We start from the raw sequence: 27605 nt of genomic DNA, 5'->3' as shown, positions 1-27605 counted from the left end.
TTGCTTTCTGAGTGATTTTATTGATCCACAATGAATATTTGCTTTTTTACCCTGAAACTAATAGTGAAGTACTTTGTCAGAAGGCCAAATAAACTTTGTCAACCTGTTTTTCACCCCATGCTATTCAGCTTGCATGACCAATGGAACCCAAAAGCAGTGTAAAAATTTTGCTCAGCAAAGTAGGATATGTGTTTGTTCATATGGGAGGGAGGCATAATCTAAACAAATTTATTTAATTTTAGCGTATCATCCGTCCTTTCCATTTTCTTACTAATTTCAGTGTAATTTCTCTCAATTTACATCAATGACCATGATATTTTTGCTGTTGTTCATGGGTTTAAAATATCTTTCAACATGTGGGCTGATATTGTTTGGCGGTTTTTCAGCTCTGTGGAAAATCTCTCCAGAACACCTGGATGTATTTCTAAACGTGCATAGTGATTAGATGTTTCCTTTATTACTCAGCTGTAGCAATGCAACTCAGCATTTCAATCTTAAGGAATTAATTTTATGGTTTCCTCCATTTTTGTACCACCTGGACATTTAAGGCGTTTGAATTTGCCTTTGTAATATCACTACAAGGTGAGAAATTCAATTCTGAAAAGCACAAGATGAGGAAGAGAGAGGAATCTTTCAAAATTTTCGTAACTTTGTTATTAAGTAAAAAATACTATGACTGATTTCTCTGGGACTAGAATGAGACCTGCATAAATGATCCTGAAAAATTTCACTCTCAAGGCTTGTCTTCAAGGGGAAATTACTGTGAGAAATCTGAGGTGTAAATTATAAAACACATTAGCTGCTGAACATTAACTCCCCATGCAAATAAAAAGAGTTTGAGTAAGTTGCTCTGTTTGGAAAGCATGTAATCAACTGTAAATTCAAACTCACTCTATCTCACTTTGTTATGGCATAACTGTACAAGGTATATTTGATCCAGTCCCTACAAGAAAATGTGAAACCTGTACTCCAATTAATGCAATTTCCACTTGAATCTACTATAATACCATCCTTAACCACTTTTGCCTCCTTTTGTACCTGTACTATAGCAGAATCTAAATTTTCTTAAAGTTGGATATGTTGTAACAAATCTTAAGTTCTTCTGCACTTGAACATTTGATCCTGAACATGTTTCCAGTGTACACATATTTATCTATTTGCAATCCACTTTTATGATCTATTTATCAGCATCTGCTGTATTGCTCATAAACCCACATAATTTGAATTCTTTAATCTGTCTATATTATTTTCTATTACTGTCTGTTCTATATTTCTCTGTGTGCTATATATATGTGCGTTTGTATTTGCACAAGTATAGAACCTAATTGTGCTCACCAAAATTATTAACAACCTTTTTTTTTCCTAAAAATGCTCAATTTTTTGCTTTCCATCACTTCCCTTGCTTTCTCCAATCCTTTGCTCTTTCACTACTGGCTTTGTGGTGCATTTACTAGAAGATGGTTTTGTGTTATAATTTAAAGTACTTCACATTCAATTTCTCTTGCATACTCATACATACATGGCACATCATGATATTTTATGAAATAGGTTGGACTTCATGATTTATTTCTCCTGGTACTTTTATATTTGACTGAAATATTTCCAGATCTTGAATGACAGTTATATCAGCTGCGTTTTTTAAATGTCAGAGGAAATAGCTTTATTTTATTACTTTTTTTTTGACACGCTATGCCCTAATTTCTATAATTTTGGTAAGTTCCATAGTATAGGAATCATGATTCTTTCACATTCAGTAATTGAATTCCTTATTTCTCACACACTGACAGATATTGTTTGATCCTAGCATCTTGATTCTGATCTCAAAAATTTGCTCTGAACTGCTTATTATCTATAAACTGAAAGTCACTTTTTCTGTTGACTATAATTCCTCTTAAGGTATTAGTAGTTGTAATAATTTCCCAAGTGTATCCATATCACCTCCCTGGACAGAAAACCTTCCAGGGAAAATTTAACCTTCTCTTAATATTAATGTTCTTTCTGCTTGAAATTGATAGATGCCATTAAGAATAAGTGGGACATGAATGTGAAAATATTTTAGCTAAGAAATATCAAACTACAAATCTAAGATGAAAATTCAGCATTAAAAAAGTGAAATAATCTATACAATTTACAGTTTCTAGAAGAAATACTATCCTCCTTTGAGAGGAAAAGCTATTATCAGTGCTTTAAAACAGAACTGGCATCAATAACCAGTAGCTTACATTGCATACTTGCACTACCTTTTTTAGTATGCTATAAGCAGGAATAACTATTCCATATTTTATAGCTACAAATTAAATTTCAAATCCAGATTTATTTTCCCTTGTGATCACATATTTTAAGGTAAGAGGAATGAACACTCATAATCAGAATGCAGGAAAAAAATCCTTTATTGTCACGAAATTAAACATTATGTTGCTTTAAAGAGAAGTACACATTTCTCACAAACTGGGCTCAGAGGAAATAGTATTAAGGCTATATTTTCAAAGCACTATATGTGGCAGATACTAAATCCTGAGAGCAGGAGGATGGATAGTTGTAACTAAATTTCATATTAATCTTTCTGAACTACTGTGTGAATGTGAGGCTTTTTCAAAATATTAAAGTTCTTATAAAATGGTACCAGGTTTGGACACAACACCAACTGCAAAGAGAGAGGCTGCAAATGTCTGCTAGAGAATCTTTACACATACTGGCATATGTTTCTTCCCTCTTGCTGAGTTGGAAAATTGTTGTATCAGTGCCTGAGAACAGGCAACCTTCAGTGGAGTTCTCAGCCATCTTAAAATGCAAAAAAAGCCTCAGGTGCTCAAAATCTTTAAAAAGTGCACCACCATTTATGTAGTGAATTAAGATTCTCTAGTCTCAGCTTCAGCACTATCCAATTCCATCTCCATTTTATTAAAGGAATAAACTCCTATTCTCTGTGGCAAACGGTAGCAGAACATCGGTCTGATTTTATGTGATTTTTGGCAATCTGATGTGAAAGTGTTGGTTTGGTGCTTTTTACTTTCTGGTTTTCATCTATGAATCCCACTGGACTTGTAAATTAACTGGTATTCACATGTTGACATTTGTTCTTCAAAACATTTAAAGTAGCTGCTGAGACACCGATTAAGGATGCTGCAGAAAACCTGCTGGTAATGTCCTGTTAACTCTGCAAAAACTCCAAATGTATTCACAAGGAGAAAAAATGTAGTCAAAACTAATGTACAGTGAGACAATGATTTTTTTTTTAAATTGCACCATCCATAGGGACTTCTGTGGGTATTAATGGGGCAAAGAAACAATGATCAGGATGCAGAAGATGTGTATTTTATGCTTAAAACTACCACATACTAACACCTACACCTTTGCTTTATATAGCAGTGTTGTACTGGTAATAGAGAACAGCAAAAAGAGAAATGAGTACTGATCATCAACTTTTCTTTTTTTTTAATTTCCTGAGGAAAAAAATAAGTGGACTAGAATGGTATAGAATATGTGGCTCATAAGCTATATAGTAAGTGGAAAAAATTAATTGCAGCTAGAACATGGATCTAGGATCACAAAATTGATCACGTCTTCCTACAGAAAAAGTAAAGGTTTTTTGCCAGTTTGGAACTAAAATAACAAAATTTGGTGCTTTGAGGTTTTTTCTCTTTTATTTGAGAAGGAAGGAGACTGAGAGAGAAAATGTAAGATAATGGAGGTACCTGTCTCCTCAATGCTACATTGAAGGATTGGTCCTTGGGGAAATGTCCAGTTGTTGTGGCACAATGAGACCAGTCTGCTGTCAGACTGTGTCTGCTTGCGGAGCTGAAATCAGGGGATTAGAATCAATTAAAGTACATGTGTTGTACAGCCTACCTAGTCTTAAGAGAATGGCTTTGAACATTCTAACCCTTTATTGCTCTAATTAATATGCAGTTAATTATGAGAATATATCAGAGCCCTTCCCTACCTCTGCCTCTTTCTCTGCTATAGGTATTCCTGAGATCTTATCAACTATCTGAATACTGATAAGACCATTCAGATTTGAGGTGAAAAATATGAAAAGGTCATTATAAGATACCTAGGTGCAACAGCTGTTTTCCAAATTGATTCTACATATTCAAATAAAAAATTGCTACTAAAAAATTTTATTATCATAAACAGCAAAACCAGTATTTGAATCTGAGAGCAAATCTTACCATGCTTTTATTTTATGTCCAACCACATCTATTGTAGCTCTTAGTAGTTAAAGTTTCTAATGTGACAAACTCTCACCATTTGTCACAAGTCTCACAAATCTGAAGTCCTAAAGTCCACATCCTGTATGTATGTGGTGGCCCCTAAATATGAGCCATCACCCAACCAATTTTCACCTTAAAGACTTAGGTGAAAATTGACAGGACTTACGGGCGCCAAAAAAATTACTGTAGGCACTCTCAGCCATCAAAGAGCCTTTCTGAGAAGCTGTAATTGATTTGAAACGATGCAGCACTAAAGGAAAAGTGTGGAGGAGGTGTTTGGGTGCACCATGGCGCTGAGCTATGGGGCAGAAGTGATGCTGTGTGCTGAGGAGCATGTTCTGCTGGAATTCACTGTGCTGTGGAATGCACTGGTGTAACAACGGAAAGTGGTTTTGTGAGGACACCTTAAATTTGTAGATGCAGAGGATGTTTTTGCACAGGGAAGTCGTCATAACAGTCTGGACTGGTCAGAAAGAAGGAAAGTAATTGCTTTGTTTTCCATTGAAGTGTAGGAGTTTTTAACATGTACCTAAATCTTTGGTTGTACTACTGACATGCCTATAGGTTTAGACTGTACATCACAGTTTGAAAAATTTGGACTGCAGAGAAGCTTTCCTAAGTTCTGTCTTTCCTAACTAAAAAATGGAAAAGACAGTCAGATAGGACCCTACTAAATCTCAGAAGTCCTGGAGAAAATAATTAGAATTTTGTGGTATTAGATGTCTGCTCTCAGACTCTTAAAAGTGGTGAGTATTCTTTCACTGTACTTTCATGTACTACTTTGGTATTGGAAAAAGGTTTGGTAAGGAGCAAGGATCTGATTTCTGATTTTCCATAGTAGCCAGAAAATAATCTGTCTTTTACTTACTCCATGTTCAGCCTGTCATCTTTGTCTCCCAGTACCAGCCTGAGGAGCAGTGTGAGAGACACAAGTGTTGCACTCAGGGCTGTTATATGTGTTTTATTCCAGTTGTCAGGCATTTCCAAATGTTCCCTAAATTGCTTTCGCTCCTGCATCTCTACAGCTGTCTGCTGGGCTGAATGTGCACTTGATGATGGATATGTGTTGAAGGCATCAAGCTTCTATTCAAGAAATGTTTTATCTGTTCTGTATTGCAGTGTATTTGCCTTCTTTATTAGCAAGAATTTGCTTACCAGCGGAAGATGCAGTTTTGACCAATATATTTATTTTACTGATATATTTGTATTTATTTTACTAAAATATTTATTAATCAGTGTTAAGACTTGGTAAGCAGTTGCTTTCTATGGTCTCTTCAAGTCGTACTTGTTTGTTTACTTTGAGAAAAGATGGACTATGGTGTCCTTTCTGTAGAATTTGCCATCCTGATCCTCTGAGGAACTTTCTCCTTTAAAAGACAGGTCTCTAGTAAATCCTCTGCATCAAACTCTAATTTTATTTCCTAAACATCTATGAGTATTAAGGTATTCTTTGTGAAAATGAGTGGGGGAAAATTAATAATATTCAATTAATTATACCAGAGGTAGAGAGGCTGAAGTTTGACCCTTTTGCTGTAGAAATATACACAAAAGCTACTTATCAGCCACACATCATTACATCTTGCAGCTTTATAATTACATGACTACTGCTTGTTTGGCTGAAGAACTGGCATGGCATCTTTGTTACCTCAATTTATATTAATTCAGATTCTTAATTAACAATTAGATGTGTAAGTTTAATTCAACAAAATGCTAATGCAATTCCATTTCAAATATGCCAATGTGATAAGTAAAATTGGCCTTCTCATCTGTGCTATCTGATCACTATCCACTCTTTTCATCTTAATAGGGCTGAATTTTTATTTATGTCTATTTACAAGCATCCCTAGAATGTACCTGATTTTATGTGCTAAACATATTAAAGATCCTTATGAAACTGTAATTCAGTGACTTTTATGTGGAAGGTTTGAGTATGATATTTTTCAAAGATACCATAAAATATAAGTGCGTAAACTACAGCTGTAGAAGGTTTATTTAGCTCAGAAATTTATTAGTGTGTTTATACTGTATATATTACTGTTCTGCTACATATTTGCAGTCAGAAAAGGAATTAGGAAATGTAATGCTAGCCTTGGGGAAGCAAACTTCCTTCAAAACTCCTATCTGCTAATATCACCTGCCAATGATTTAATGGTGTTTATAGTTCATGCTAACATTTCTTAGCTTCCTTTTTATCCATTATAGTCTGTGTACCTGGTAGAAGCCTGCAGCCAACTGCTGTTACTTTGTAGCTCCTGCCATTACTCACCAAATAGCTATTTCCTTTTTTATTCCTATTTTTTTATTCCTGTAAGGTAGTAATTGTTGGCTGTTATAAAACTGCAATCTCATTAGAAAAAGCTCACACAAATAAATTCACTGCTGAGATTAGGACTTTAAAATGTTAATGTCATTGTCTTTCTTTGTGCTAACATATATTTTGTGTTGATGCTTAAAGAGAAAACTTTAAACTTTTTCATTACCCAAAGAGGTGTTACAACAGCAAGGCAGCATTTCTGGACAGTCTGTGGGTTCATGGGTTTTTAGGTACTACATCATTTAGGAAATCTTAGTGCATCTCCCTAACAAAAATACACCCATAGTTTGAGTAAAATGAAAGTGAACAAAATTCTTAGGTGCCTACAAGACTCTTAATCAGCAATGTGAACTGCTGCAATGTTTATTTGGCTTTGGGTCTGTGGTCCTTTTCGTACTTTGTCTTCTGCTCCTTGTATGAAAAGAGATCGCTGAGCTCAACTTGCAGCTGTTACAAAACTCCAGTGCTGTATTTTACTCTTACTTTACTCTTGCTTTGGAGCAGAGCATAAAAGTGTAGCAGAGAAGTTTCATGCCATATAAAGTGTTATCTCTGTGGGATAGCTCTCCTTTCCCACATAGTCTTTAGTCTCATGGAATAGGTAATTTGGGATTCTTCTGAATGAAATCTCATTTCTAGGGCACAGCTCTAAAGTTTTTCACTTGGCCCTGATTGGTCTCATTCTAACATAGACCTAAAGTAATTGCTCTGCTTGTAACAAAATTAAGACTCACAATTGTTTTTACACAAGAAACTTTTCCAAAATTTTTAATGTTTTTCACATTGTGCTCTCATTGTCCCCTGAACTCTGCCTAGGCATATCTCACATGTGTGGATAGAAGTAGCTGAACTGCATTTCCTTCCAATTAATATTAAAGAGGAACTTTTCTGTTCAACCATTGGACATGTGCCAAGTATTTTCAAATGTCCATTATTTCACAAATTATATTATAATCAGAATTAAGGTATTATGAAGAGGACTTTTGATGATAGTATTATTTCTAATATTTAATGCTTAGGATTAATTGACTTAGTCATTACGTTATTGGATTTGAATACATTGATACTGGATTCTATGAAGCAATGTGTCCTATATGCACTGAATAATTCATTTGCCTGTTTTTAAAAAATGTGTAAGCCATACTGAATGCAGATTTGCATTTCTTATGCTATGTAACTAATTCTAGTTTTACTGAAGGAAAAACACCAGCCTAATTTCAGATATTCCAAAACTTTCAGAATTATATTTTTGTTGTTGAGAATTATTTATTGCATAACCCAGTCTATATAGGGATCCTTTACACAGGTCTAATTGACATCACAGTATGATTGTCCTTCCTGAAATTTCTGAAACTGTTCACCTTATCTGACCTTTGGTTGTGAATACAGTTAGGCTGGAATTGGTTTTTATATTGTCAACATTAGAGAAGTTCTTAATTATAGAGATACAATTGAGCTGTTACAAGTTTGTGTGCCAGTAAGTCTTAACATGATTGTATTGTATTCTTCTCAGTGATTGATCTTTGTGTTGTGATAAATTTGTATCTAACAGGAATTAACAGGAAAAGCTGTACCCTTTTTTGAATCCCATTGTATTTTTAAAAATCAAGACAAAAAGTTTTCAGTCACCAACAGAAGTATTTCTGCACAAAAGCGTTGAAACAACAAAATCCTGAGTTTGTAGTTAGTACTTGAGTTTTTTTTTTGTTTTGGTTTTTTTTTTTGTTTTGGTGAGGAGCAAGCGGAAAGAAGCAGCTTTATTAAAAAAAAAAAAAGTTGAGTTTTATGCTGAAACATTGAGAAACCTCTTTCCTTTTCAGTTCAGCCTGTAATCCAGCTATAAGTTATCATAAGGGCTGTGAGAGGCTGCTATGGAATGGCACAAAGTCGGAATTGGAAAGGGAATTGGAAGGAGAATTAGAAGCCCTGAGGTTTTTATTTTTGGTTGGACTATAAACCTGCTGTGTGACCTTGAGCAGATCAGACTAGCCTGACTTTCCAAGGCATTTGCACTCCTGAACTGGATCTATCCATTGGTCAGCTGCAATTTCCTGTAAGGTGGGAATGGTGCCTCAATAAGTTGCAGGCAGTTCATTAACACAGAGTGCTGCAGAATTCTCCAATGGAAAGCATTACAGGCAGTGTAACACAGGAAGTAATATTAGGAACTAATAATGTTATAAATTTGTAATAATATATGTATGTTTACCCTACAATTTTGTACTTTACCCCAAAACAAGCTAAACTTGGAAGTTTTTCAGAGTACAGTGCAGCAGTTAAGGGTGTTTAGTACAGTTCTGTAATATTAAAATGATTTTTCAGCCAACATAACAGCTTCTCAAGTCTAGTCTAGGTTTAAAAAAAATAAAAGAAACAGCAGCCCAAGGTGCTATTTACTTAATTAGTCCTTTCTGCAGCACAAATTTGTTTCTGAACTACATTTCTGCTTAATAAGTGTCATATCTGTTGATGTTCCTTATGTTACTAAACAGCACCAACCCTACCAAATAACAGGGAAAATTGGTAGTAAGGCACTGTAATTCTGATCATGTGTCATGGGGTTAGTTTTACAAGAATATTTTCAGATTCTTCATTGGTGCAGTGCACCAATGTAAAATATATTGTTTTCATTATAAAAGGCAGTTAATATCTTCTAAAAATGTAATTGCATAAAGGCATAAAAGCAACACAAAAATTATTCTAATAACATTCCAATTATATATGATAAACCTTCTTTGAAACCTTTACATTTATGTAGCAATTATAACCTAACCACAGGATCTGACATCTTAGAGCTTCGCTGAAATCAATCAAATATCTTAGGCCAAAGCTGAAATGTTGCGATAGAATTGCTCCCAAGGGCAATTTTGATCTATTTAGGAACCAATTTTACAGCACATTTTTAATTTGATTTTTTCTGTAGTATTTCCTGGGTAAGGATTTTTCCTAGCAATGATTCTAAGAAATTTTTAAAACAACTAATTAATTTGAAAACTGGCTAAAATGGTTAATAATTATGTTTAATTATTTTTCAAACAATATTTCAGTCCAAATCCTTCTGCTACTTGCTGCCTGAATGTGTTTTATAGAAAACTGCTGATTTCAGATGGTAAATTAAGCAGACTCTCACTCATATCAGAAGTGAACCTGAGAATATTTTGGAAGACCAATCTTTCCTCAGTGATAAGTATGATTTTCTCATACAGCTTACAGTCTTCTTTGGGTTTCAGTATTTGTACCTAATTCTTAGGTGTATGAAACTAGAAAACTCAGTTAGGGATGAAATAATGTTAGTGTGTTTGAATTTTTTAAACAAAATTAAAAAATGAATGTGAGAATTTTTTCACCTGTCACCAGATCTAGGAAGAGCACATCTCTGTCTATACTAGTGCAGAGTCCCAGTATGAAATACTTCTTTCTCTCTTTTTTACTCCACTTTTAGTTTATTTCAGAGAAATTCCTGGTTTTTTTCCCTCTTCCTTTCTATTTTTTCAATTTAAGCTGTTAACCTAGTTGGTCTCAAGAATACTAATTCTCAAGAAATCCAAAAATAGTTTTCTTTCAAGTTAAGTAAAATTGCCTGAAATACCTGTCTAGAATCAGTTCATGAAACTGTTTCGAAATGGGATAGTTCCAGAATTTAAATCAGATAATAAACTGCATGTCTCCACCTTGGTATTTATAAGTAATCCCTTGCTTGGTAGACATTCAGAGAGGTCTTCCCTTAGTTCAAAGTACTTGTAATCTAATGTATAGATGTGTAAGTGCATTTATAATGTGTAACATGCTGTATTATCATGGAATAAGTAAATTGAGAAAACCTATAAGATTTTTATAAAAACAATTCCCCACTTTTCCTGGAAGAGTTTTAATTTAACAGTGAAGATAATAGAATGCAAAGTAACACTGGGATTTCAGAACAGTTTAAAAGAATGATCAACTGCTCCCTTGGCCCCTGCTCCCAAATCCCAGCCTGCTGCCATCACAGGTCTGGAAAGATGCCATACTGTCATATGTTGCTACTTCTGAAACCATCTTATGCATTGCTGTGCCTTTCCTCAGATTGAACTATCCAGGAACCTTGTGAATTGTGAAAAATATGGCTTGAAATTCTTAAAGCAGAGTTCCTTCTTTGAAAGCTGACATTCCAGGAATCATCTGTGGTGCGACGCGTCACATTTCCTGCTGTGCGTCCTAAGGATCTTTCCAAAACCAGCATTAGCTGCCATTATTGTAAAATGCATTTTAGTCCCTCAGCAGCATGGTTACCACTTCCCAAACTTGCCATCCAAAGGAATAGTAATTATAAATTATTTTGGTATAAACATACTTGTTCTTCCCTCCTGTGACTGCCATAGAAATTCTCACATTCTTTGCTCTTGGGAACTTCAAACAGAACTTCTGAGTGAAGTTCCTAGTGGAAAAAATGGTGATCTTTAAAATGAAACCTCCTTTCAAATTCCTAAAGAACAGCATTCCACTCTGTCATTACAAAGCAAATTTGTACTTGGACTTTTCCAATATTTAGTAATCATATACTCACTCTTCCTATTGAAACTATGCTCTTTTTGAAGAAGCAGTTGCCCTTTAAGTCTTGCTCAGACATAACAGGGAATGTTCTCTACAGATTTCTTCACTAAAGGTCATAGTTTTTTTTTTAATGACAATTTTAGGGTTAATATTTGCTATATAACGGTGAGTTTAGTGCTTGTTGAGGCTGAGTACAATCATTCCCTAGATATCCAAGAAGCTGGAGAAGGTTTCAATAAAATTTAGAAAATAGATTTAATGAATCTGCTGCATTGCCTAGACTGTTATTATCAAAAATGTAAAGTCTTTAAGCCTGTAAAGTAAGACTCAAAATAAACAATTTTTAAATAGTAATACTGAATACTCCTCAGTACCATGGCAAATGCAAATCAGCTGTATTTTCTAAGGTTGTTTCTAAGAGATGAAGTACTGTGACCAATATGTTCAGAAAAAGAAAGAGACAGTGAACACTGGAGAAGGAGCTAAGGTTGTAACATTTCTGAGACTACTTTAAAATATGAGCCATAATTCAAAATTATTCCAAGAAAGGTTATTGTTTATTAAATGACTGCTGCTTCACTGTACCAAAAAACCCCTTGTTTCTGCATGCTACATCAAAAGCAAAAGAAGAATGTAGATATATCCCAGAAATCTTTAAATCATGTAATTGCTCAGAAATTGAGTGAAACTCAAGAGTCCTCTCAATGGGAATTTGTCCTGTAGGGTTTTCAGAGTTAAAAACAGGCAATCCAAACACAGTGATTCAAGTGCAGGTGTTGCATTGATCTGAATATTTTATGACTGTTGTTGTGATGGCAGATCCATAAGCAATCTGTTTCAAATACTATGTACAAAAGTTACCCAGGAGATTTCAAATGTTAGTAACACAGTTACATAGATGTTTTCTTTCACTTACATCATGCACATACATACCTGCAAGCCTGAAATTTTTGCAAATTTTGAAGATATTTAACATTCGCCACTTCTTAAAATGATCACATGCAATGTGGATTAAGTAAAAGAAGCTGTTCATCCTCAAGCAGACTTGCCTCCCTGCAGAAATCTCTCAGTGACCAGAAAGTATCTGGATATGTCTTATACAGAGCTTTAGAGGAACTGCAGAATATTATCTGAAGATCTGATTTTGCCCAGACTTTTCCAACTCATATGACCATGCAGCACAACACTTGGGTAGTTACAGAGAATCCATCCACCCTGCATCATTTATTTTTCCCAAACTGATCCCACTTAGCCACTTTTGTTTGACAGAGTTAGTTTTCTGGTCTAATAGGCTCAGATTTCAAAACTTTGCCTCTATCTATATTTTGGGTTTTGTGTCTATGTAAACAGAATTATTTTTGTATGATTCGTAGCTCACTAAAACCCAGATGGTGGCACCATCATCCAGGTCTGTTATTTATATGAGAATGTACTATTCTGGCAGGGAATTTGAGGATAGGTGCTGACATTCAAATGTTCTTTGGAATTATTGTTATCATACAGGGTACATATAGAAGTATGTGCTATATATGGAAGATAATAAGGAAAATCCAAGCAAGCAACAAATGGTCAGGATTCAAAATCAGGTAAACAATTCTAATCTGCTCAGAGGAAATAAAAGTTATTGAAAGGTTAGTAACCATCAGTGGTCACTCATGGTAAGGAGAAAAAAGCCCCAACACATGGGACTTTTCTGTCCTTCTGATATGAACTCAGGGGAAACAAATAATTTCCTTATTAATTTCCTCTTGGGATCACAGATTAGCTTTGAGAATTGAATTGTGCATTGAATTTTTTTAACTGATGATGAGTTTAAAATCACTGATTTGTCTTATTTTATTTTGCAGATGCTTCAGAAGCTTGCTGTGTGTTTACCACGGGATCTGCCAACCAGAGGGGACTCACCTATTTCATTAATTGAGCAAAACATTATCTTGAAATAATTATTCCTCTCCACATGGCCTTCCTACTTGTGTCAGCTTATCTTCTGCTGACTCATGCTCGGGGTGCTCCTGTTGAGAATGGGGCGCTGCTGGAAACACTGAAGTCACAAGTGGGATTATTCAGCAATAAAAGCGAGCACTATTCAGCACAGGTGAGACCTCCTGGCACGAGCAGACAAATACCTCAGACAATCATCATAGGAGTTCGTAAAGGAGGGACCAGAGCTTTGCTGGAAATGTTGGATATTCATCCTAACATTGTGGTGGCAGCTACAGAAGTCCACTTCTTTGATTGGGATGAAAATTATGTAAAAGGAATAGACTGGTATAGAAATCTGATGCCATTTTCTTATGGAAATCAAATTACAATTGAGAAAACACCAGGCTATTTTACATCACCAGAGGCTCCAGGAAGAATTCATGACATGAATAGTTCCATTAAACTGCTGCTTATTCTAAGAGATCCCACTGAGAGAGTTATATCTGACTATACTCAAGTGTATTACAACAGAGTAGAAAGTCACAAGCCTGTTCAGCTCTTTGAAGATATTGTTATTAAGAATGGAGTGCTTAATACCAAATACAAAGCTATTCAGAGAAGTCTATATGATGTCCATATGGAAAAGTGGCTTAAGCATTTCAGTTTGGATCAGATTCATATAGTGGATGGAAATACTTTGATCAAGGACCCTCTTCCTGAATTACAAAAAGTTGAAAGATTTCTAAATCTTCCATCCCGAATTATGTCTTCTAATTTTTATTTTAACCAAACCAAGGGATTCTACTGCATCAGAAGTGATGGGAGGGAGAGATGTTTACATGAATCCAAAGGACGTCCCCATCCTCTTGTTAACAGCACTGTTTTAGAGCAACTCTATTCTTACTTCAGAGAGCACAATGCAAAATTTTACAGGATGGTTAATCATTCCTTTGACTGGCATTAACACATTTGGGGTCAATGTTTCTTAAAAGGGCCCTGAGACACACTTTCAGACATACCTTTCTAAACTGTAAAGACCCATATTATGAGAATTAACACGCTGGTTATACGCTTCATTGGAACAACACATCTGTAACTCATTGAAAGGGTACTCTTTATGTTGGGAAAAATAAGTTTTATGTATTTGTATGATTACTGGGAGTCATATTCTGATCTTCTTTGTCTCACATGCAAATACATTAACTTCAGCAAACTTAGCAAAGGTGTATCTCTACAAGATTTCTGCTGTTTTGGAAAAATGCATCTAACTGTAAAAAAATGTAAATATTGGAAATAGTATTATTCTAACTGTTCTGTATTTTTTGTTGTTAGTATTTTTTATATCCCACACAATAGTGGTGTTGATTTATAGAATTTTTCATAAAATAAGTTTAAATTGTATGTTAAAATAGGGGCATACATAGTAGCTCCAATAAATAAATCATCATCTTTAATATGCTGAAGTACTTAATTAATAATGGAAGGAATCTATTTCACCTGTAATTCTGAATAGGTGAGCTAGAAGCTACCTGTCTGTATAACTTGGGTATTAAACCACACTCTTACTATCTTGTGTTTTCAAAAAATCCCCAAAGTAAAAATATAAACTGTTTGAAGAAGGTTAAAGTGAGGGTTCTGAATGTAAAGAAATTAAAATGTCCCAGGAACACTAATATTCTATACACTAAAATAAAAATCAATGCAAAAAAAAATTAACTATTAACGAGTGACTGTACAAATATTTGATTGCATAAATGTTATCACTTTGCTCTTGAATGGAAAGGCTCTTAGTACTACCACATGAATTATGTTTGTACTCTCTGACTAATTATTCTGTTGTTCTCCTGACTTTGGTTTCTATACCTCTATTGGCGCAATGGTTCTTGTTAAAAAAAAAAATTATTTGCTTGCCCCCTGTGGCATGGTGTAGTTTTATTTTGCCATTTCTGATGCAGACCATGGGATAGTCTCAACATTAAAAAACCTCTTGTTGTGTTACATATCTCAGACACAGTGTTCAGTATGACATACTCAGGTTATATGTAAGAATCACAACCATTCCTAGCCCTGCATCAGGATTTAATTTTCAATATTTTTTAACAGTATTGTGCTGATTTTTCACAATGTATGTAAACAATTTATTACATATCAATACCAAAGAAGAAAATCAACTCTGAGCATCAAACCCAACGAAGGTCCTGCATCTGTGTCCTTCTACCTAAGTCACTGCTCAGCCTAAAGGAGTTCCTACCGTGGGATTCTTCCATTTTCCAGGCTAAGAGGTATGTAAGCTGTTCTGCTACTTGTATATGTATGTATGAGAGCAAATTATTTTCATTAACATATCATTAATCTTTGAAATTACCTTTCTGAAGTATATTTACTACATCCCTGATTTCTACAGACGGTGCAAATTGTCTTTTACTTCCACATTTCTGAGATTGTGGCTCCTTAATCATTAATATTGATCAGATGTAGGCACTAAGAAATACAATGTCAAATAAGAATCTGTGGAAATACAAAAATATTTGTTTCAAATTAGTCAAGGAACAGAATGTTTTTGCTGGACTTCTACCATCTCTACAAGGACATTGCAAACTGTAATGACTGCAGTTGTGCAGTCTAACAGTATCTTCTTTGTCTTTTGTCAAGTAAAAAGCTAGACCAGAAAATGTCTGAATTCTGAATTTACAGTGTGATTCTATATCAGAATGGCTCTTTCTATTTTGTGGCCACAGCACTTTAGTCTGATGACAGAACACCCAAATCCAGATTCCCAATATTGTCTAGCATGGCTGGTTCCTTCTGACCAATGCAATCTCAGTGATAAACAAAACTCCTTCCAATTTCAGAAATACATTATCAAAGGGAGCAACATAAATGCAGCTTATATTGGGCAAAAAAATATTACTTTCTGTTTCTTATACATTCTAAACATTTATTTCTACTTTTTTATTTTTTTCTTACAAGAAGCAAATTTGAAAACAATGTATACTTTAATAAAAGTTTCAGGTAGATGCTAGTAATTGAAAAACTCATACGTCTATATGCCGCATTAAATTTCATAGCCTTCCAAGAAAAAAGAAGGGAAAAAATTCTGATGTCTTTCTATATTTATGCTTGCAGGCATCAAGTCTTTCTTCTCTGAAGTTTACAGCTAATCTTTAAATGAGCTGAATGCAGGAGCACCAGTTAGCAGAAGCTGTATGCATCTTTGAAAATGCAAGTCCCTTTCTGGAATTTACATTTCAAGGAGAGCTGAGCTGTATGGATTAGTGATGCATATATCTGTTTGATTTGTTATCACTCCTCATTCCTGTTCAGCATTTTGGGGACGAACAGAGTTGATGGAATGAATTTAATATTATTTTAGAGTTTACTAATATCATGAGAAGTATATAAAGTATTAATAAATATATTAATATAATCTGGATGAAGGGTTGGTTTGGTTTGGTGTGGTTTTATGTAAACCAAGATTCTCACCAGAAATTTTGTTTTAATAAATGGTCAAAAAGCATGCACCTAAACCTCTGCAGAACAGAGGTTAGACTGCATTTTTACATTGCAAACTTTCAATCAGTTTCTCATTTGTGGTCTGAAAAATATTCTTTCATGTTGTCCTGACCTTTTCCATTCTTACAGCCTTTAAGAAAACCCTCCTTCCCCTCATGCTTAGGAAGGGAATCAGATCAATTTAATATCCAATCCACTGAGCCATACTTGAGTTATAGTAAAATAAAAAGTACTATTTTTGAAACTTGGAATTAAAAAGCAGTCAATTTTTTTGGGAAGACCTGAAGGCTTACAATCAGTATGCAGATGTTATTAACAAGATAGTTCACAATTTAAGAATTTACATATATCTCATGAATTTAAACAATTGATAGTAAACTAGAAGTTACTTTTCTCTAAAAGAAATTATCATCTCATTATCTGATACTCAAGTGTTGTTTACAAAAGTAAATTTCATGTGGGAAGGTCACTTGAAGAAGTCATGCAGTTTTTTCAAAGGTCTTTGGGAGCATCTGGAACAGATAATTACATGTGCAAGACTACTGCAGAATTTATGGTGATTTGACCAGCTTTTGATGTTGTTTTACATTTAAAAAATACTAAGCTTAAGTAATACTTAACTAATAAGGAAGAAATTAGGAAGTTCCTCCATTGCCCTCTAACCCATTCTTTTACCAGGAAAAGGGTTGGATTTTTCCATTGTATCCCCTGTATCCAGGTGCTTAGAATCCTTGGACTCTGGCTTCTGGTCTTTCACAACTTAGCCCTGAAAGCCTGGCATTTGGAGTCCCTCTTAAAGGATACCTGTTAAAGCAGAGATATTTTTTAATTGTGGAGAGCTTTACAGAGGGCACACACATCATTGCATGCTGCTCCACATTAGCTCCTTTCCTGTCCTCTTGATACAAAACTGATACTCCTATAAAGATTATCTATTGGAAACCAATCACATTGACTACTGTAGGGAAGCTTATCCACATAAGGAGTTCTCTGCCTTTGTGCACATCAAAAAGAAATTTTAAAATTAAATTGTTTCTATCAAATTTGACTTCTTATGGCCTTTGTCAATTCAGATGTTTTTGTGAGTCGGAAAAAAAATTAATATTTTTATAATCCCTATAATTTCTTGTTTAATCTATGTGATCAAAACCAAAAACATGATTTATCAGTTTACTTACACAGTTTAACTGAAAAAATTAAAAAAGAGAGACTTACCCTACAAAACTTTGTTTCAAAGTAAGAACTGCACAATAACTTTTCCCTTATGAGAAAGGAATAATTAAATTATTAAAGTATTATATTATTGTAGATTATTATTTTCTGTACTTGTGGATTTGGTCTTAATTGCTTTCAAAAGCTTGAATTTTGTCATAAGTATGTAGACACATTGAAAAAAAAATCAGTAATAATTTGCCTAGCGCATTAATCATTGCCAGCAGTTAATGAACAATATTTAGTTACTGGCCAAATAGTTTCCACTTTAATTATTTCAAGTTTCAATGTGACTTTATAAATTGTTTTGCTGTTTTCTAAAACTAATTTAAAAGTTAAAACCAATGGTAGCTAAACAGACTGTGTAGTATCATTCTGTGATTACAGAGCAATTGTATTGTCTTGCCTTTAAGGTTAATTAACAGTGACATGAGCTTACCACAATTCCTGAAAACATTTTGGAAACCAAGACACTAACAGAACTGCAATGTATAAATTAGTCCTTGAAGGTGAATCTGCTACTTAGGGGAAATAGAGCAGATTAAAACAGATTGATAAAAATAGTATTTTTCTGTGAAAATAGATGTGATGAAAAATACAGACTCTCCCGTATTAGCCCATGTAACAAGTACTGTGAAGTCTGTTTTCTGATTCAATATAGTTTTACACTTTCACATTGTGTATTCTTTCAGTGCCATTACAAAAACCTCTCACTAAGTGTTTAAAAAAATACCTTCATGTAAACTCTCAACCAGGGATGCAGTTTTTCTCTCAAAGACCATTTCTCTAGTATTAGATTGTTTCCTCTGAGATAAAAAGGTGGCTTAAGTCACCCTGCAATAAAAGTAGAGAGTTATACCAGAATTAATATTACTTCAATTTGCTACAGTTCTCAGTAAAAACCACTTCTAAATAGGGACAGATAATAGCTTAACAGCCTCGGTTTTTTCTCACTCTTCATTACATAATACAACTATGTTCCAATTTTTCTTATTCTGACGAATGTTAGACTAAACACATTGTCACTCTAAAGCACTGCCTTTCAGATTTAAATCAAGTGGCAGTAATTAAAGGGAAGCCATTCCAGGTAATTAAGGAGCCATTCCCTTTGCTGCTTAGACTGGATAAGTTTTCTTTTTGATCCATCATAAACTTTGTTAGGGATGTACCAACCAAACATGCAATAGGAAAAAATAAGGGCAACTAAAACAAGATAAAACCGGAGCTGAAGGCCATCTACTGTAAAATATTTGTTAACCCAATATGGCACAGTTACAAATGAAAATTATGATTGGCCTGGTAAAACAATGCACAGGACTAGGATGCTGTTTCAGGGATTTAGCTAGCTCTTCTACATGTCTGAATGAATCTTGTGCTCATTAGGCTATTAGGAATATACATGAATATACATTTTCAAAACACTGTATTTCACCTTATCAGAGAGTCCTACAGTGCTGTAGGACAGGTTGAGTATATTATGCCTATCCTTGGGTGAAATTCTGCAGTGATACCCTGGTAAATTGGATGGGAAGTAATAACTCTCCTCACTAAATATTGGGCATTTTAAAATGCCTTGGAAATTCCTTATGGAAAACCAGCAGCACTAGATGCAGCAGGTTTGTTGTTGATTTGACAATGGCTGCCAGCCTAGAAAAATGCTGTGCAGCTGTCATGAGAAGATTGAGGATACCTTTTCTATACTCTGCCATGATACAAATCTACAATTCAAGACAAGTGATGCAGATGGAACTCTGCAAACTGTGGGAGGACAGTGCTGCCTCAAGTGAAGAAAGATTAAGGGCTCATAAACAGCATACGCTGTAGTTACACACATGCATCACACACAGCTTACAAAATACACTGAGTCTAAAACAAAAACAGGCACAAACTACAGCTGGGCACTAAAGTGATGCTGCTGAAGGCATACCAAGCCAGAGGCAGCAGTTATATATGAGCTATCTGTAACTTATTATTTGTGGTATTAACTATGTGTTTGCCAGACAAACAGTGTTTATATGATTGAAGTTCTTTGTCAGGTGTACATATGACATAATGAATAAAAGAGATATACAGATGGGCTGGAGAAAAACCAGTCAGTGGATCGTGTATGTAGGGCCCACTTATACACAGTAAGCACAGCAGAACATAGTTCAAGCAAACTGCCTTTCATACTTTTAAAAAACAAACTTTCTCTGTGTTTTAGTTTCTTTTAATTGTGTGTATGTGTGTGAGTGTAAAATCCTCCTCTACACTTTTTAATGACAAATGTGGAATTTTAAAATTCAAATGCATCCAAGAATTCAAAAATACTTTGGTTTCAGAGTCCTAAATAAGGTATTACCATTCAAAAGTTACCTCTTTAGCAGCATTACAACACCATCAACTTCTCATTTAGTTCTTTTATGCCTTACACTGCCCCTCTCATCTCTCCCTTCAAAATATGTTTTCATAGGAAATACCTTTTTTTGCCAGCTGATTTAAATTTTATAAGGGTGCAGTTCAAAACATGCATCACTTGCATTAAATATACAAAGATTAGGCATGAGGACAGCCAAGCCTTACACTTCCAGTTGAGTGAGAAAAATGGCCTATGAAATAAAATTATGGTCACTTAAAATGGGCACCTGCTGAATCATACTGAGCTGTGTGCCCCAGACTGGAGAAAGCAGGGCTGCTTCAGCAGTCAAATGTCTGCTTGCAGCAGTTTTTGAGAGCTTGGGAAGAGTGGTTTCCCCCTCTCATCAAACAGGTGCAGGCTTCAATCTGAGAAAAAAATTTTCTGGCTGGTAGAGTGCCTGTGTGGAAATGAGTGATCAGGTGCCTTTTTACCCCTCAAATCACTCACAAGAGAGATTTTTGCCAAATTGCAGTATGTATTTCATCAGTAACAGCAAACTAAATTTGGAAGCCACTTTTTTTTTTTTTTTTAACTAGGTTCTCCATTATTTTTGTGCAAAGCACTGGTTTTCACAGATGGTAGCTATGCTAGCTAAATAAAGCTACTCAAGTAAATATGAATAAAATATACTAATCTGGCTTTCTGTATCTACTGGATACAATGAGCCAGAAAATGCAGGAGCTTGTTATCTGTCTTCTTTGAGTCCTTTGTCCATGATTCCTTTTTATCAAATCAGAATTGGGTACAGTTGTATATGCTTGTATGACTCCCTATCCTGATCATCTGTGTATTATGATCAAAAGGAACAGGATTATGTTACCTCACTTTAATGCTAAAACCCAGAATATTTATTTCACGTAAATACAACTTTCCTTCCAGTCATCCACTATCTTTGAATTTCTCTATCTATAAATTCTGTGTTTGATTTTGTTGTTTTTGTTGGGGCAGTTTTTCATTTATTAATGAATTCTGGCTTTTCTCTTTTATGGAATAAATAGTTTTGATCTTAAATTGAGCTTTCCTGATCTGAAAACACTAATTGCTGAGACATATACCCTATGGTTTGCAAAAATAAATATATGTTGTCTCTCTGCTGTTGTTAGTATGGCAGGGAATCAGATTAAAAAATTGCAAGTGATTAAGACAAAATAACAAACCCTAACACATCTAGCATGCATAATTTTAGATATTTTGGGAGGATAGTTTAAAAAAATCACCTTCCATTTTAAAAAAGAAGTATTTATTTGGTATTTAACAGAAGCATTTGGATTCATGTGTTCCACTAATGTAAAGTGACACTGATGACAGTCCGCTACAGCGACTGCAGTAAAACTACTCTAATTTGTGTTAAGAATCCAGCCTGAAATTTATATACCTAGAGAATCCTACTTCAGTCTTAGGCAGCTGATAAACCAAATTAAATAGCTGTAATTTTGGAAACATAAATACTCTTATCACCTAATACACAAATTAAACACTTGATAGTCATGCTAATATAGAAGCTGCTTCTCTACTAGTTAGATTTTTCTGTAGAAATTCTAGTCAGTGAGTTAGTCAATGACAAGCAATAAACCGCAAGGAGAGGAGGGGGAGAATTCCTTTATTTGCATCGCTGGCCTCATTCTGTCAACATATCACCCAGATTGCTGGATACACACAGAGATACATTCTGGTGATGCTAGGAAGGGACCTGCATTTCCTGCTGTCTATTTCAACTTATTACTAATAGGATGATGCTTCTGGCACATCTAAAATAAATTAATATTGGATTAATTCACTTCAAAAAGGTGTTAAGAAAACATGTTGCAGATTCATTCATCACAAACTTGAGACTAATATGTTTAAAAAAAATACCATAGTAATTATATTTACATGTATAATTGCCTAAAGCTGAGCCAAATGACAGAATATATTCTAACACTGTGCAACATGCCTTCAATGCTGATTAAGCCACCAGTTCTTAAAATAAATATAGTAATTTCAATGCTAATGATAACAGAAATTATTTTGAACAGTTTTGTTTTACTTTAGAAAGTGTTTTATTTGAATTACTAAAATATTTTTTATTGCTGTTGATTCAAAGTTGTGTTCAGTTACTATTTCTTTACTCATCACTGATGGTCATTCAGATATCTTCGAATATCAAGAAATACAGTGCAGAAGTGCTCTTTTAGTGGTAATAAGGTGGGCAAGGACAACTGTCAAACTTTACATTATTGCTTTAAATGAAGTATTGCTTGAAACATTTTATAAGACTATAGCTAACCAATTTATATATAGTATAGTACAATGCCAAAAGTAAGAGCAATAGAAAAGTCTGAATAAATGTTTTAGCTTTTCCATTACCCCATTGATAGGAAGATTAAAATAAACTAAACAAATGGGAGACTGATTCTGTGCCTTTGGTCAGAAAAAAACCTGTTACAGACACAATACCTGGGCTGAAGTTGCAGATCTGGACCCTTTATTTGGATGTGCCTGTATTCTGATATTTTATTCACACTTACCTGTGTCTTCAGTAGCAGTAGGTACAGTTATATTCTGCTCAAGTTAAGTAAACCTGTCAGAATTTCACAGGATGTGGATTTGGCATATGATTGATGCATGGTCCCCACTTGTGGTGTAAATAGAAAACATTTAGTAAAAGTGTACATAGCTTTTAATATTTTCACTATCAGATTAGAGTAACACACTCCTGGATAGCCAACAGAATAACTGTTCATGCACCTGCTAACCAATAATGTAAGTTATTAAGCTCCTAATATCCACATCATCTTTTTTTCCTTAAAACAAGTGCTTGTATAAGATTTTTTTCTGCAAACTACCATGGTTCTGCTACCTGTTATATTATAGAAACTTTGTTACATCTCTCCTGCCTTGACTGAATAGTACTTGTTCTTCTTACCCAAGCAGACTTTGTTCTCTTATTGCTAAGCATTCTTTGTTTTCTTGTCCCACACCTCCCTCCCTCTTATTTACAAGCATTGCAAAGTAAATACAGTGTGTGTCTGCATAAGCATTACCTGCTTTATGTTCTAATTGATCAGCTGTTGAATACAAAAAAAGACACATGGCAAACATAACATAATCATCAAAAGTGCTGTTAAGTCCCATTATAGCTAAACCAACTATGTGTTTAACCGAAGGCCCAAAATTGAAACTTCCCAACCAGGAGAACAGGCTGAAAGGATCCCATCTCTGGTTTTGTTGCAATTCTCCAGTCTCTTCAGTTCCAGGATGCTTTTGTGAATGGATTCAGAGTGGTCACTCAGGGTCATGCAGGACATTCCATTGAAGTCTTCACATCGTGTCCCTGGGCCAAAAAAAGTCTATTGTTGCTCTATTTTTCAGTGTTGCATGATGTACAGAGTTAACATCTGTTAATGATCCTGTTAAAAAAGCATTCATTTCCTTCACAAGCCAACAGGCTAGTTTATTAATTATGCTCAAGGCATATGCAGTATCAACAAAGGCAATTAAAGAACTAAAAACTCTCTTTGCAAGATTCCAGAATTCAACCTCAGAGTTAAGAAGGGCCAAATGACTTAGTATCATGTTTATTTCACCTATGTCATGGTGTCCAATTAGTTAGTGCTTCGAGACTGGGATGAAACTTGGTTAAATGACCAAAAGTACATGGACCTTCCACTGCTTTACCTGGAATGCCTTGCCATGCTCTGTTGCCACCTAATAAAAATATGTTATCAGGCAGGTTTATTGCATTGGTCTGTGATGTGACTTGTGAGGAATAGTAAGATTGCACCAGGCAGAGGCATGACCTTAAATGCATCTTACATCAACTCCTGTGTTGTCTGTGCTTGGATTGTTAGCATAATTAAGATAAAAACACACAGGAGTTTTATAGAGCCTAGTACATCCAGTTCTTGAGGATGTAGTGAGAGAGCAGGGAAGTTACTTACTTTTCTCATGCCTGTATTAACATTGCCCAAACACCATCCCACAGACAGGCCAGCATTATGTTGCCATGTTCCCAAACACCACCATGATACCCTATGCTTACCTGGAGTTGTACAGTCATGTGTCACCCTCTGATTGCATAACTTGTTCCATTCATCCTTCATTAAAGGAATGCCAACCAGACATGTTTGTATATACGTGACCACTCCTAGTGATCCATTTCAAAGTGTAGGTTGATTAATTGCTTTGGCCAATGTGAGCCAAACATTGGCCATTTGTTGTGGGACCCATGCTTTGTTCACAATCCTCGAGAATCCACTGAGGATGACAAAAAAGGCTACATATGTTGTGCCTAAACCCATTGTAACTGATTACCAAACTAAAATAGTGATGCCTTCAAGCTATCATTCCTTCTGCAGTGGGTTTGATGCTCTTTGCAGGTAACCAGTAAGGTCCTGTGGATAGAGAAACACAGCCATATCCATGCCCCCATGTTAGCAAAGGCAGAGGGCCTAGCCATTGTCCACTCTGCTAATCTCTATAATAGACAGCTGTTGAAAATCTGTTAAAGTATTATGGGAAAACCTTCTTTCACTTGCTATTTTGTTATCAAATCTGGAAATATTTTAAAAATTTTAAACAAATGTTGTTTTGTCCAATTGTTCCTGAGGTGCTACCCGAGGGGATTCCCTGTTTTTTGTTTAAGAAGCATATTCTTTTAAAGGGCATGTGTGCATTCCACAACAGTTTGACCTCTTGAGGAATGAGGTATGCCAGTTAAGTGATGTGCACCCCCAGAGTGAAAGAGGGTTTTCATTGATTGTGAGACATATGCTGAACCATAATCAGTTTTCACTACCTCAGAAACAACTAATGTAGCAATAGCTCACAGCATGTGCTTAATGACATCTCTTCCCTTTTCCCCTTTGTGAGCAGAGGCAACAAAAAATTTGGAATGCGTGTCAACTGACGCATGCACATATTTTAAAGTATCAAAAGAAGAAACGTGTGTAACATCCATCTGCCAGACTTTATTGACACATAATCCTCTTGAATTTGTACCTACTGTGGTAAGTAAAGGTGTTAAGCATGCGCAATCAGAGAATGAACAATTTGTCTGTTTTTTGAGAAAAAGTAAGATTAAATTGTTTACTCAAAGCTTTTGCATTCTGATTACAGAACTCATGTGACAACTTTGCCTGTGTAATTTGATTTGGATTGCCATTGTCATTAGAGTGTCTGTGACTGCATTGCCTTCCCGCAGAGGTCCAGGCAAAGATGAGTGAGGCCTAAGATGCATAACATAAAAACAGTGAGATGGCATCAGACATAATCATACAGAGTAGATAACAAATTCTTGTTGTTCACTTGCTTTGGAAAGGAATGTTCAACATGGTTTAAAATGCCAACTACATACAAGGAATCTGATATTAAGTAGAAAGACTAATTTCAAAACAACCGAAAAGCCTCTACAGTGGCTGCTAATTCTCTTACCTCTGTCAACCCTGGCTGAAAAATCACAGAGTTTTCCCAATCCCCTGTTGAATTTTTCCAGGCAACAACTGCTTTCTGAGTTTTCCCAGAGCTGTCGAAGACTGTCTTTGCTCCAAGCAGGGGTTGTGACAATGTTAGAAAATGTGGCTGTAGAGAAAGATCTTTTAAACATTGCAAAACTTTACTTTTTGGCAAAGAATTAACAATGTTTCCCAAAAAGTCTGTCATGGCAGCCTGTAAAGTTAATGATTCCTGGAACATATCCTGAAAAGCATCTGCAGGCAAAGGAATGTGGATATAAGAAGAAAAAATAAAAACACATAGGGTTTGGTATAATTTTTGTCCTCTGGAAACAAGTCTAACAATCACATCAAGTAATGTGGTTGCTGTTTTTGAAAATGTGTGAGGTAAAAATACCCCCTCTAGCATCCATAATTGTTATCATCACATCGCTGTGCTATTAATGTATATGGTTGGAATTCAGCTATGATAACAAAAAGTCTCAGTGGTAACTCTGCTTGCTGTTTGGATACAAAGGATGTCTGAATTTTATCTGTCACTTCATGGGCTTCTGGACTGAGTTCACAAGGAGATGTTAAATCTGTGTCTCCCTTAAGTAAATTAAATAAGGGTGACAATTCCTCAGTGGAGATACCTGGAGATACCAAGGGTAGGTCTGAGTTAATTAGTAGTTCCTAATAATTTTTGCAAATCATGTAATGTTTTAATAGAGGTTGGCAGCACAATGGACCGAGGAACAATTTTCTGTTCAAATGATAGAAACCCTAGGTATTTCCAAGGTGGGACAGTTTGAACTTTGCTGCAACACAAAGACCAAATTTGTCAAGAGAAAGACCCAAAACAACAAAACAGTTTTGCAATACAAAAGAGTAATCTCCTGCTAGCAGTATATCATCCATATAATGATACAATAGAACCGATTAAAATTTCTGCTGCACTGGTTGTAAAGCACTTGTGGCCACAAGCTGGCATATAGTAGCACTTTTCCATCCTTTGCAGTAACACAGCCCGGTGATACCTTTGCATGGGTTCACTGTTGTTCAAGGATGGTAATGAAAAAGCAAAATGAGGTGCATCATCAGGGTGTAATGCAATTGTGAAAAAACAATCTCCTAAGTCAATAATTAACAATTCCCAAGTTTCAGGGATCATTGCTGGATTAGGTATTCTGGGTTGCTGTGCACCCATTGGAGCTATTACTGCACCGAAAGCTGTCAGATCTTGTAAGGGTCTCCATTTGCCAGTCTTTTTTGAGTCACAAATACTAGGATGTTCCATGGGCTAGTGGAAGCGACTATATTTCCCATATCCAGTTGTTCTTTGACCAGTTTTTGTGCTTGTTGCAGCTGTTCCCATCTGAGGGGCCACTGATCGACACAGGAGTATGTGTTCCATGGGCGTTTAAGTCTCACCTGCTCATCAGTGACCACTTTTAAAGACTTGTTGTCAGTGACAATTCCCACTGTCATCACAGATCTCTTCCCCACAGTCTACACGGAATAGAAAGTACACGTGGTTTAAGAGGTGCTTGTTCCCCTTCTGGCCCTACACCATGAGTTCTTTAACTGACTGCTGTGGCGTATGCTGACCTCTGATGCCCGCAATGATGGCTGCTGGAGTTATTAAGGGCCATTCACGTGGCCATTCATGTTTGCTGATGATGGTTATGTCTGCTCCACTATCTGATAATCCTGTAAAAGATTTGCCATCTATTACACAGGTTAGAAAACGTTGTTGTACTGAAGTGAGTTTGGACCAACAAATGTTAGGAGTACTGGTACTCCCAAAACCTCCAGTGCCCCCGTCAGCATTGACAGATGGTATTGATTGCATGTCTGGCAATAGAGGGAGTGGCATCAGTTGAGCAGTGCATGATCCTGCTGGGATAGTACAAAATGGGTTAGGAGTCCAAACTATGATTTTTATTTCACCCCTAGAATCAGAGTTGATTCCTAGTAAAATAAAAAGTGGACTTTTAGATGATGATGATTTCCAGAACGGCAATGCATGGCATTTAAAAGGAGGGGTCCATTTAAGCCAGTAGGTGTAAGTTGAACTGATGTGTCAT

General features: G+C 35.5%; 1 protein-coding gene across 2 annotated transcripts in view; it reads left to right on the top strand.

Moving 5' to 3' along the window:
* The window catches only part of LOC102043838 (heparan sulfate glucosamine 3-O-sulfotransferase 1-like), a 42022-nt gene extending 25815 nt beyond the window's left edge, over positions 1-16207 (top strand). Inside the window, exons 2-3 of one of the 2 annotated variants that reach the window (XR_004082468.1) lie at positions 12906-15263; positions 16108-16207. Coding sequence is in view for 1 of the 2 variants with exons in the window: in XM_005416439.2 (XP_005416496.1) it covers positions 13016-13945 (930 nt within the window). In the remaining variant the exon portion in view is untranslated. Of the gene's footprint in view, positions 1-12905; positions 15306-16107 lie in introns of those variants that run through there. The other variant, XM_005416439.2, reaches the window with a different exon arrangement.
* The last annotated feature ends 11398 nt before the right edge of the window (positions 16208-27605 follow it).

This window comes from Geospiza fortis, unplaced genomic scaffold (genome assembly GCF_000277835.1).
Source record: "Geospiza fortis unplaced genomic scaffold, GeoFor_1.0 scaffold130, whole genome shotgun sequence".
Lineage (NCBI taxonomy): Eukaryota > Metazoa > Chordata > Aves > Passeriformes > Thraupidae > Geospiza > Geospiza fortis.
This window is presented reverse-complemented; position numbering and strand designations above follow the sequence as displayed.